The 12152-nt window shown below is 43.7% G+C and overlaps 2 protein-coding genes across 3 annotated transcripts; one reads left to right on the forward strand and one right to left on the reverse strand.

The window, feature by feature from the left end:
• Positions 1-82: 82 nt before the first annotated feature.
• On the reverse strand, positions 83-6614 carry LOC136420776 (TLC domain-containing protein 4-A-like). 2 transcript variants are annotated; one of them, XM_066407878.1, is made up of 6 exons: positions 5970-6605; positions 4867-4956; positions 3177-3235; positions 2456-2547; positions 1381-1454; positions 83-863 (listed from the first exon to the last, which is right to left on the reverse strand). In XM_066407878.1, exons 1-6 carry the CDS (start codon positions 6188-6190, stop codon positions 596-598), a joined length of 804 nt encoding a protein of 267 aa, XP_066263975.1. In that variant the 5' UTR covers positions 6191-6605; the 3' UTR covers positions 83-595. The 2 variants fall into 2 exon arrangements, with proteins under 2 accessions (XP_066263975.1, XP_066263976.1); XM_066407879.1 differs by lacking the exon at positions 4867-4956 and having other exon boundaries at positions 5970-6614.
• A 674-nt stretch (positions 6615-7288) lies between these two features.
• Positions 7289-11008, forward strand: LOC136449327 (kelch-like protein 13). Its single transcript, XM_066449325.1, has 3 exons — positions 7289-8388; positions 9636-9783; positions 10253-11008. Exons 1-3 carry the CDS (start codon positions 7336-7338, stop codon positions 10882-10884), a joined length of 1833 nt encoding a protein of 610 aa, XP_066305422.1. The 5' UTR covers positions 7289-7335; the 3' UTR covers positions 10885-11008.
• The last annotated feature ends 1144 nt before the right edge of the window (positions 11009-12152 follow it).

Here is a 12152-nt window from a genome sequence, read left to right on the forward strand (position 1 = left end):
TTGGTACATTTTCTATAGCTTCATTACGAGCGCGCCCATGTAAAACAATAACAAATGAAGGGTAACTATGACTGTGATCAAATGTCTTTTTCAATCTTTATTTGATTATCATCACATTATGTATAATTCATCAAACAATGCAGCACCATTATTTTGTAACGACCATCTTTTCTATTGCAAACATGTGAATGCAACCGTGGAAATTGACATTTTTGGCAAGAAACAACTAAAAGCGTCGTAGAAAAACGCAACCGAAGCAATATTGGGGCCAAAAAAATGGGAAAAAAATTAAATCTTCATGGTGAGTGACATTCACCAATATTGTTTAGCACATTTGCGTATCAACTTCATACTTTGAGAATTTTAAAACCGTGCAAAATCGTGCCTTACGATGATCCCATTAGTTTTGCGAGCCTACAAAAACTCAATCGACGATTTTCAGTGAGTTCTCACATCACAACAACGTCTTATTTTTGCATGATGGATGTCGCTATACATTGTGATAGTGTTGTTTGAACTAGTCATGTAAAGAAATGACTAAATAAATTGACTTTCAAAATCCGACTTTCTGGCCCTAATATTGTTTGGGTTTCCTTTAACCACGGCTCACCACACGGTAGGCACCTTTACACATCTTGCTGAACCAGTAGAGGTTAAACACAGAGACGACGGGTATGCAGCCGAAGATAGTGACCAGCAGAGGTATGCTGACTGTGTACAACTCCCCCGTTGCCATGTGTGAAGACAGCTGGAACCAAAGAGGAATAGTAGCGAGACGGCAGGTGAAGAAGACCACCAACATGAGCACTCCGTTCAGCTTGTAAAGACGAGAATTCTTCAGTCCCAGTTCGTACAAGATTATCCTGCGGGCCAAGAGAAGAAAATTAAATGAAGTTATCCTTTCTATCTATGAAATATTATAAACAGCGAGCAGATTATTATTGGGATGAGCAGAGCACTTTGGACCAATGCGTCTGACCGTTTACAGCTTAAAGGAACCTATCCAATATTTTGTGAAACACTTCTCTGATACACATCGGATCATAATGACCCCCAGCGGGGGTCTTCACTCTTCGTTGAAAATGAAAAATCTCAAGATTTATTCTGAAAATCTCAAGATTTTGTGATGAATATTAAGATTTTATGAAACAATCTTGAGATTTTATGAGACAATTTTGAGATTTCATGAGATAATCTTGAGATTTCATGAGATAATCTTGAGATTTTATGAGACGATCTCGAGATCTTTGAAAAGGTCTCAAGTTTTTTCCAAGATGGTTTCAAAGCATTTCAAGATTTTTTCATTACTTCTCGAGATGCTTTGAAAAAATCTGGAGAAACCTTGCGCCAGAAAGTTCCTTATCATATACATGTACTAACCTCATGTTCACGAAAGGAGTTGAGAGTTCTTGCAGACAAACGAGGTTGCAGAAATATGGCAGCATGGGATCCACCTGGAAAAAAAATTAAAGACACTTTGAAATGGACGACTGAATTCGATAGCCTGGGTGCTAGCCTGTGTTTAAGCCGGCGTCACAATTCATTCGAGCGTCGGCCGACTTTGTAGATCGCCCGAAGCTCGCCGAATTTCAAAATCGCCCGAGCGTCGACCGTATTTTCCAATGAAAATCTAGGGTACGTCCGTCGAACACTAAAAACTAAAAATCCCACATGAGATGGTACCATCTCTTGGACATGGACGAAGTCAGAATCGACTAACCTGATAAAAGGCCAATATTTAGATGAACTTTTATTTGTAAAAATCGCCTGAAGCCCGCGTAATCGACAGGACGTCGGCCGTACTTCGGCTGAAAATGCACATTTGAAGCTCGCCAACACGTCGGCCGAGCTGAATTTCTTATTTGTGACGGGGGCTTTACACAAGCTCTCGGGCGGAGGTTACTAGTGCAGTAGTAGTTGGGGGTGGTATCCGTCGAGCGCGATTTAGTCAGGCTAGCCTGGGTGCCATATCAATGGATTGCCTCGAATTCATAGCCTGGGTGCCATCCTTTTACTACCGGACTCAAACACTCGCTACCTTAGGTAGGAACTCGCTACCTTAGGGAGTGTAGGAACCCCGGTAGTATGGCTATGACTTCGAGGTAATCCATTGATCTTTGCAAAGCTACCCACAAATGAAACCCACCAAATTGTAACATGATCCATCAAACGCCTCTCAGGTTATCCCACCAACAAACAAACCGGCAAACACGAAAGGTCCACTGCAGCACGAAAGAAACCCCCAGAGGACCCATCTTCGAACTTGACCTTCGTCTCCCCAACAGAAACTTTACCTACCAAAAATCATAAACATCCGTCCATGGCATCGAGAGTTATATCGCCAACGCCATCAGTCCACAATTCCCGACCAAAAATATACCCTTCTGCCTATGGCGAAGGCAAAAAAGGAATCAAATAATAAAGATTTGTAAAATTTGGAGAAATTTCCACTTACTGTACCGGCCAGTCCTCCAAACACGGCCATCAGATGATGAACCAATATCATGAGGTCATACTGAGCGGGGTGGGTCGCCATTACCAGCAGATCTGGAGAGAAAACAGTGAGCATCATACCAGCAGCTTGCTTTGCTAACGAACTGTTGTAAAGCCGGCGTCACAATTCATGCCAGCGTCGGCTGAATTTGTAGATCGCCCAAAGCTCGCCGAATTTCAAAATCACCCGAGCGTCCAATGAAAATCTCGGGTGACGTCCGTGTAACGCTAAAAACTATAAAAACCCTCATGAGATGGTACCACCTCTTGGACATGGACGAAGTCAGAATCGACTAACCTGGTAAAAGGCCAATATTTGGATCAATTTTTATTTCTAAAAATCGCCCGAAGCTCGTGTAATCGACAGGACGTCGGCCGTACTTCGGCCGAAAATGCAAATTTGAAGCCCGAAATACCAGCTACCACACCCCTTACATTTATATGGTGGCTGTAATGGCTGCTAGTGTTATGGTCGTACTCTCAAACCTAAGAAAAGATACGGGAGTCGTGCTACCTTGGAAGATGCTTCTATTCTCTCGATCTCGAAGACTGAACTGAGAACATGCCACGGTTGTAATCTACTATTCATATATTCAATGAAAGTTACATTTGTCTCTAGGTCCCGTGGAATATTCCTAGCTGCATTTTTGGGTGCACCGCGAGAAGGAATTCGAAAGACATACCTGCCATTGTGTACCCAACGAGTATGCACAATGTGTGCCTCACGATAGATGAATCGTACCTGTAGGAACAAGTTGGGATGGATAGAAAAACTTAGGCCAAGCATAGGCTCCTTCGCAGACTTCCTGGAGCACCCTCCTGAAAGCAGAGCCCTTATCGCTCGATTTGTTAGCTCGCTCGCGTAGGGGCCCTGCTCTTTAGCCCCGGTAGACACAGTTCTGGCGACGTTACTGACAGTTGCTCGTGAATAATCAATGAGCTATCCTTATTTGGCACAATTTGGTGGTTAATTTGTTCTGAACCTAAAGTAACTATGTGAGACGTAACCTGATTGGTTGATAGCTTCCCAGCGTCCTTTGCGCTTTTGCTCTAGATGAAGTTCAGCAAACCCTCTGATTGGCTGAAGCTGTTTTGGTGGCGACGGCGCCAGAACCGTGTCTACCGGGGCTAAAGAGCAGGGCCCCTACGCGAGGAGGGTGGGTGCACCGAGAGAATGAATTCGAAAAACATACCTGCCAGCGTGTACCCAACGAGTATGCACGCTGTGTGCCTCACGATAGATGAATCGTCCAAAGTGTAGGAACAATTTGGGGATAGAAAAACTTAGGCCAAGCATAGCCTCCTTCGCAGACTTCCTGGAGCGGTGGCGTTTATATTATAATAATAATGATAGTCTTTGTTGCATATTCCTTCCCAGATGGGCTAAATACACAAATGACCACACGTGGTCTATAAGAAGCATAATGCAAAACATGAATTGATAAGCTGCTACATTCTGACATTGACAATCTAAAAGACAGACAAACTGTCGACTATTGCAAAACTAATGTTGATCACCTAGGCTCTCTTTTTGAAACATTTGGAAACATGACTACATACTTTGTCTATTATATGTTCGTTCTTACATGACATCAGGTATATATAAGTGTCCTGCTTTGACATTTTTGTACATTTCTTGTCAAATTCTATTGTCTTAAACCACCTTAAACAGCGATTGGCGCTCATCTTTATATAAAGAACAATCGAGTAAAAAGTGGGTTTCATTTTCAACATATAAATGGTCACAGAATTCGCATGTTGTATTCTTCAGAGGGGTACGGTTATGCCTTATTATATTGTGTGTGTGTTGGTGGGGGCTGATACGCGTTTTTTTTTTACACGGGCCAAGGTTCTCTAATGCCGGCTTAGGGACTTTTGCCGCCAAGGGAGTTATGTCGCCAAGGGAGTTATGTTGCCTGAGGGACGATCTGGAGAACATATTCCCTCGGCGGCAAAAGTCCCTAAGCCGGCATTAGAGAACCTTGGCCCGTGTAAAAAAATCGCGTATCACCCCCCCCCCCCCACCCCCAACAATATTAAAGTACACGAACCATGTATGTACGATCTTAGCACCGTGGGTACCATAGTATTAAAAGGATAATAGATAAACTTCAATGACATACGATACAATGAAATTAATAAAGTGACAATAGAGATATCATCGACCGAAAACCGAAGTCAAGTTTCCACACTTTTTGTGTAAAATTTATGTAGGCGAACGTTTGAAAGCATGCAAATGTCATTCTCCAAGCAGAGGTTTCGGTCCAGTGGGGTAGGAGTGCCCGGGATTTTTAACGTTTCTCTCCCTACCCCACTCGACCCAAACCTCTGCTTGGAGAATATGCAAATGAAACAAAGAAAACAAAAGCGTACCGTAGCACAGTCGGTAGAACCTCCCCCGGGTACATGCATATGTAAACAGACATGCCTCCAACAATCACACTGTGCACCACGGCCATTGCACTGCAAAGGGAGAACGACTTCATTACAGGTTTGCGTAGCAAAACCTTTGTTGGATCCGTTGGCATGTGTGGTGGCCGCCATCTTGATTTTGTGACGTCGCAGGATAGCCATACCATTTCATTGGGAGGGGTGTTTTTGGGGTCGCTAGCGTTCTCTCTATTTTCAACAAGTTGGCACACAACTATCACACATTCAACTTAAATAAAAAGAAAAATTCAATACCAATTCATATTCATAAAAAGTCCCCGTAATCGCTAAACTAACGTAGCAAACCTGAAGTACATGTAGCACAAATACTTAACTCTAGTTTGTGGACTGGGATTTCCATATACTGTACTACTAGTACTAGTTTTCACAGAATTTACAAGAAGCGGAAAACAGGTTTCACTTACCCTGGGAGCCCAGACTAGGACAGGGCCGCTGCTAACGATTTCCTTCGGCGGCCCAAGACAGTAAGCCCGCCCGATCTTAATCAACGCTCCGGGGAGTTGTAGCCCGGGGGAGTGGACCGCGTAGGGTCAACTCTCGGGCTAGAACTCCCCCGGTGCGCTAGTTACGGTATCGGCTACCCTGGGTTCCAGACTGTTTATCGGGCCTTTTAGCCGGTTCTCTTTAGCCGGTACCTTGCAGTCAGTTCCTCCCGGTGGCACAGAGACCCCAGCCCGCCGAACCGTAATTAGCGCACCGGGGGAGTTCTAGCCGGGGAGTTGACCGGCCCTATCTAAAAGGGGCGCGGTTCACTCCCACGGGCTTAACTCCCCGGAGCGTTGATTAAGACCGGGCGGGCAGACTGTTCTCTGGCCACCGTAGGAAATCGCTAGCGACCCGGTACTAGTCTGGCGCCCAGGGAAGGTATCGGCGGGCTTGGAGCTCTGGGCCGCCGAAGGAATTGGCTAGAAGGAACCGGCTAAAAGGAACCAGCTAAAAGGCCCGATAAACAGTCCCAGGTTCCCAGGGTAGGCTTTACTATGCAAAGAACTGCTGATCATACAGCGTGGTCAAAACGTTCTCACCTGTTTGTTATGACGACTTGTTTCTTTGGAGACAATTTCCTAAAAGTAGGAGATAGTTTCTTCACTACAGGTGCTGCTAGCCACCTAAAGACGCTCAGATGAAATATTAAACTGGAAACCATGGTTAGGATGTGTGCTAGCCTGTACGCCATCGTTGTATCGGTGTTTGGTGCGATATGGCGTCTTACTGCTGTTGCTGTTAATCTCTGTTTGAATAGCATGTGAAGTCACCTGTTCACAACTTGCTGAACAGGTTTCAGGTTACAAAGTGACCTACATAGCTTCATTAGAGACACGTCATCTTACTTAGGACGAGGTGAATAAATCAGGAGAACTGTAGTATTTTCGAGGAACAACCTTGCTCAACCAAAACTCGTAAAAATTTAGAGCTAGTAGCGATCAAGGAGGTCTATACAACCTCCTTGTAGCGACCAGCTGTCGATTTCTCATTGGAGGACGAACTTATTTACCTGAACGATAGGGGGCGCTTTTGCAACATTTCCCAGCATGCCCGATCCAAGATGGCGTCCAGTTGTGCAGACGACATTTTCCGGTTGATGACGAAATCTCGGTAAGAGTGACATGAAACCGAACCGGAACATCATAACAACATCGTGACGATGTTTTTGCAGCGATTTGGGACGATATTTTGTGCTGTGAGGTTTCACAACAGGCGCGAATTCTAACAAAACTTCCGAAATCGCGAAGGGACCCCTTTTCGCCCCCCCTCTCAAAAATTACTTATTTTTACCAGGGATGAAACTTTTATTACTTAGTCTGCATTTTTTGCTGCAATATCATGATGCACGAAGTATAAATTAGAACGTGATCCACAAAAATGTTTTGGAGGTGCCCCAATGCTTAGACCCTCGGAGAAAACAAAAACCAAAACAACTTTATATTTAGACGTGTCAGATGATTGCTTTGGCGTGGAATCGCAGATAGTGGCGTAGTTAACATTTACCACATCCTTTACAGTTACGGTCAACTTCGCGATGTTCGCTTTGCTTTAGCTTGGAAAACAGAACGCCAACATATATCATTTCTAGCCAACACTGTTCAAAGCTAACGACCACGATGTCAAAAATCTATTAAACGCTATTGTCTCTACCAATATTGCTCAATATTATGAAAGCTTGCGACTAGATATAAGTCCGAAATAACAGCAAAGGTCGCCGTACATTTGTAGCTATCAAATAACTATATTGATGCGTAGTATGATATGGCAGATGCCCAACAATACGTAATGCCAGTAGAGCTACTTGTAAAAGTCAGTTGGCCGGGAAACGATGTTTACCATTTAACTTTACATCCTGATCTTGGCAGGACTCGTGGTACGCACCACCATATCACCACGGCTTGACTCATGTCAACACAAATAGGCAAACCAGCCGGTCGGATCTCCGTGCAAGGCGAAACCACCGGCTTGTCGCAGTGCTTGAAGCGGAAGGAGCGCGACTCAGACCCCGAAGACATGGGGAAGGCGGTCCCTTCCTTGAAGAGGTTCCGTCGGGACGACTCTCAGTGCGATCTCACGTTGCGCGTCCAGGGCACCGACTTTAGGGCACACAAATGCGTCATCATGGCCAATAGCGACTACTTCAACTCCATGTTCACTCATCCTTTGAAGGAATCGGCAGAAACAGTCGTGGAACTCCAAGGGTTGAATTCGGACACGTTTGAGACTCTGTTCGACTTCATGTACACGTCCAACATAACGCTAACGGAGGAGACCCTTCAGAGTATTTTGTCGGCCTCCACGTATCTACAGATCCCCAAAGCACTGGAGAAATGTTCCGGCTACTTGGAAGAGACCATGGACGCCTTAAGTTGTGCAGAAACACTTGTAACCGCAGGAAACCACGGCCTGACAAGTCTGGAGTTAATAGCCATGGAATTTTTGGCTAAAAACTTTGTCATAGCGACAGAATCACTGAGCTTCCTCTACCTTTCTCCTAAACAAGTTTTGACGCTTCTTGGTAGTGACTATACCTTCGTTTGCGCCGAGTTGGATATATTTGATGCAATAGTTCGCTGGTTCAGGCACGATTTTGAGCAGAGGGCAAAGTATGTGGGAAAAATTATGAAGAAAATCCGGTTTGGTTTGATCAGTGTGGTAGACATAGAAGAGGAGATCGTACCATTAAGCAAGGAGTTCGAAAATCGTGAGTTCTCAAAACTGGTGACAGACGCAAGAGCTTGGCATTCGAGGAAGTACGAGCAAAGTGTCTCTGACAAGGTTAACAGTACGGCAAGGGTGTCTCCGTACATGACGTTAGTTTCTGGTATGATAGACTCAAACCAGGACTCATCCCTGGCCATACGGATGTGCCGTACGCCGTGGAAACGCAGACATCGTTGGGAACCGGTCGGGACCACTCCCAGGAACTTTGGGAAGGCAGCTGTTGCCTGTGCGGTGGTGGGTTTGTAAAATGTTTCGTTTAAAGGAAACCCAAGCAATATTAGGGCCCAAAGTCGGATTTTGATAGTCAATTTATTTAGTCATTTCTCTACATGATTAGTTCAAACAACACTACCACAATGTATAGCGACGTGTATCATGCAAAAATACGACGTTGTTGTGATGTGAGAACTCACTGAGAATCGTCGCTGGGGTTTTTGTAGGCTCGCGAAACTAAGGGAATCATTGTACGGCAAATTTTTGCGCGGTTTTAAAATGTTAAAAGTATGAAGTTATTACGCAAATGTGCCAAGTATTGTTAGTAAATGTCACTACCATAAAGATTTCATAATATTTTTCATTTTGGGCCCTTATATTGCTTTGGTTGTCTTTAATAGTCTAATTCTTACTGTCATAGATGTAAAAATCATATTGATACACGTGTATTTCCAATTTCTTATAGGAAGCCATCACAGTGAGTGTTAAGAACATAAGCCTGGATACCAGACCGTTTCCTGGGCCTACAACAAAGCCAGCTCCACGGCCAACATGCCCCCAGGAAAACATTATCATACGTTACCACAGCTCCGAGTCTAACATGGAGCCCAGAAGCTAGCCTATGAAGGCCCTAGAAGCAGCCTGGCATCCAGGCTATAAAAAACATCGACATACAAGACTTCTTATTCAATTTTAAATACCCTTTATCCATAGTACACAGGGAAGCCAGTTTACTATAATTACAAGGACCAGACTGGCTGAGATCCAATTATGACTCAACTGCAAAGGCAAATCCAGTTAAAGGTTTGGTACAACTGGAACCACTTCCAAGAAAACACATAGATCTAAATATGTACTAACAAGGTCACACTTGACACTAAACAGGGTCACAGTCTATTAGTACTGTATCATAGTGGTGTCTTGCGAAGGCCACAAAAAATCTAATATCTTGGTTCTTGGATTCCTAGTCCAGCGGCATAGCTGAAAAATTATGCAAATTAGTCTAAAAGCACCAAATTTGGCACACATGTACTTGAATGTAATTGAAACAAGAATACACATGTATGTATGACGGCATCTCAGAGTCTGGCCAGAATCAATTTTATGGAATTTTTGGCCATTTTCAGACCAAAAATGTGTATTTTGGGATCCTGTGCCCTGGTAATGGAACATTTGTGCTAAATTTGGTGCTTTTAGACAAATCTGCACCATTCAGCTAACTTTTCTATCCATGCCGCTGGGCTACCAATGTTCTTTTGTTTTTCTAGGTGGGCGACTTTCTGTATGTGGTGGGTTTTCCTAAGCGCTTCTTGGCGAGTCAATCGGAGATACACGACGACGTGAACTGGTTTATGCGGTACGACCCTCGTCAGGAGGAATGGCTCAAGCTGAGGAAGTTAAACCACAAACACTCAGGTATTAAAGGACAGTTTGCCTTGCGGTGCAGGTGTGCCACCTAGCAGTTTGCGGAGGAAGTACAGTGCAATGCACAAAGTTTTCTTTATGCTATCCGCATTGTATGGTATATACATGTGAAATTTGAACTGTAAACCTTTGTCGTCTAGACCCATGTAGTGCCTAGTGGCACATAGGGCAGCAAGTTTTCTTGTTTCAGTAAGAGGGTATCTTTTTACGGTGAGGGGGGTTTGCTAGCCCTTCCCCTTTAACATGCTTGAGGCACCTCCTAGAACACGGGACCCACATTTTACGTTCCTTCCGAAAGATGGGTGCAGCCTCAACCGAGATGCCCTTCCTAGGATTGAAGTGAGTCCCCCCAGTTACCAACTAATTGGAACCAGGAGCTCAACTGTGAGGCTGCTACCAGTTGAGCTATAGAGACATCTCTCGGTAAACCTTTGTACTTTCTTCTGTATATTTCCTACAGGTATGAAGCTAACATCTGTTGGGGACAAGCTCTACGCGTCAGGATCTTCTGATGTCACCATTGTGGAGTGCTACCTCATCAGAACCAACCGTTGGGTGGACGCGTTCGAGCTACCTCACAAACAATTCCTGCACTCGGCCGAGTCCCACGGAGGGAAGCTCTACATCGCGGGCGGGATTTTTGTAGAGGAAGCTGGCAGCACAGCGTGCGACGACCTTATACGCTTCGATCCAGCAACGAAAGAAGTCGCCACGCTAAAACCAATGGGGACGCCACGCTTCGGCCACAGCATAGTTTGCCATGGGAACAAACTGTACAGTTTCGGGGGAACGACCTACCACCCTGAAGTGGCGTGGGGGTTTGCCGAGAGCTCAGAGTGTTACGACATCGCGGATAATACGTGGACCACGCTGCCATCTATGCCCACCCCGAGGGGTTTCTCGGGTGTGACTGTGTTGGAAGACCAGATCTACGTGGTTGGGGGGACATGCGACGGGTTCGGTAAAACGTCGGTGGAGGTTTACGACGTGAACGAGAAGAAATGGGAGAAGAGAGCAATGATACAGAGAAGGCTGTACTACCTTGGACTGGTCATGCTTCGACACCCTTTCAAGAAATTCAAAAATCCTTAGGGTTGCAAAGTGTCCTATCTAGCAAAACTTCTAACCAGTGCTTTGGATTCTGTTTAGTTAGAAAAACAACAGCAAAGAAGACTTTCAAGAAATTCAAAAATCCTCAGCAACATTTTAAACTATATCCACAGGTTGTTGGAAAGAGAAGTTTCAAAGACTTATAGGTATAGTAACAGTTGAGCCATGGTGGATAATATTTGTGTTTGCTCGGAAACTTCTATCCCACAGACAAGCAATTACAATATCAAATTAGGCAATTTTAAACCTGACATGCATACTCATAGTTATTTTCATGTACTTGAGAATTGAACTACTTGATTGTTATCTATATATGTAAGGGAAAATACTTTTATATCAATGTACTGAAGAAATTCAAACATTTTAAAGGCCCCCAGAGCATTTTATGAGGCTTGAAAACTGGAAATATTCTAGTTGCTGTAATCTTCATGAAATTGACATCTAATGCCATTGTTTACCACATTTGCGTGCGGATTTCTTATCAAAAGTGCTCAAAAGCGGCACAAAAATAAGCTACATGGTGATCTTTTAGTTTCACTGCCTAGTGTAAGACTGATATCATAGCCCCAGCCACCTACGTCAAAATGTAGAAATGCAAAATTTAAATATAAAAATGCAAATATTTGACGGACATGCAGTCACTCTCTCATTGGTCGAACCGCTAATTGTGATGGACAGTCAGGATCAGTCTATTAGGGTTTGTATTTTCTATCAGTTCTCACCACATGACATCGTATCTTTGCTCCGATATGTAATGGTGTTATTGAAACTTACTATGTGTAGGAATGACTAGAAATTGGAGTTTTTTAATTCAACTTCAAGCCTCATAAAATGCTCTGGATGCCTTTAAAGAAGCTTACCCCCAAACAAAAATATTCCCTGCTCTAGAGACAACTATTCAATGAAGGATTTTGACTGCACTTATGATATTAATATATTGTTTGTACAGAAAAAGACAATTTAAGAAATAAATAATTCCCTGCCTAGATCAAACCAATGTTGTATAAACTTAAATTGCTAGGATTAGGAAGCAATGAATGACAAGAAGAATATCGTTTCATGTGTTATCTTTTTTCATATATAATCAGAGTACACTAGTCCATATTAACCATGCTGAATGCACTTCTACCTACGTCTTACATATCTAGGATAAAAGTGTAAAATTTGTACAAAACTAAGGATTTTACATAAACTACACCATTTATGCAATGATCAGATGTCATTTGACATGAACTTGTGTACGTTTGCAT

Source organism: Branchiostoma lanceolatum, chromosome 15 (assembly GCF_035083965.1).
Source record: "Branchiostoma lanceolatum isolate klBraLanc5 chromosome 15, klBraLanc5.hap2, whole genome shotgun sequence".
In the NCBI taxonomy this organism is placed as follows: Eukaryota; Metazoa; Chordata; class Leptocardii; order Amphioxiformes; family Branchiostomatidae; genus Branchiostoma; species Branchiostoma lanceolatum.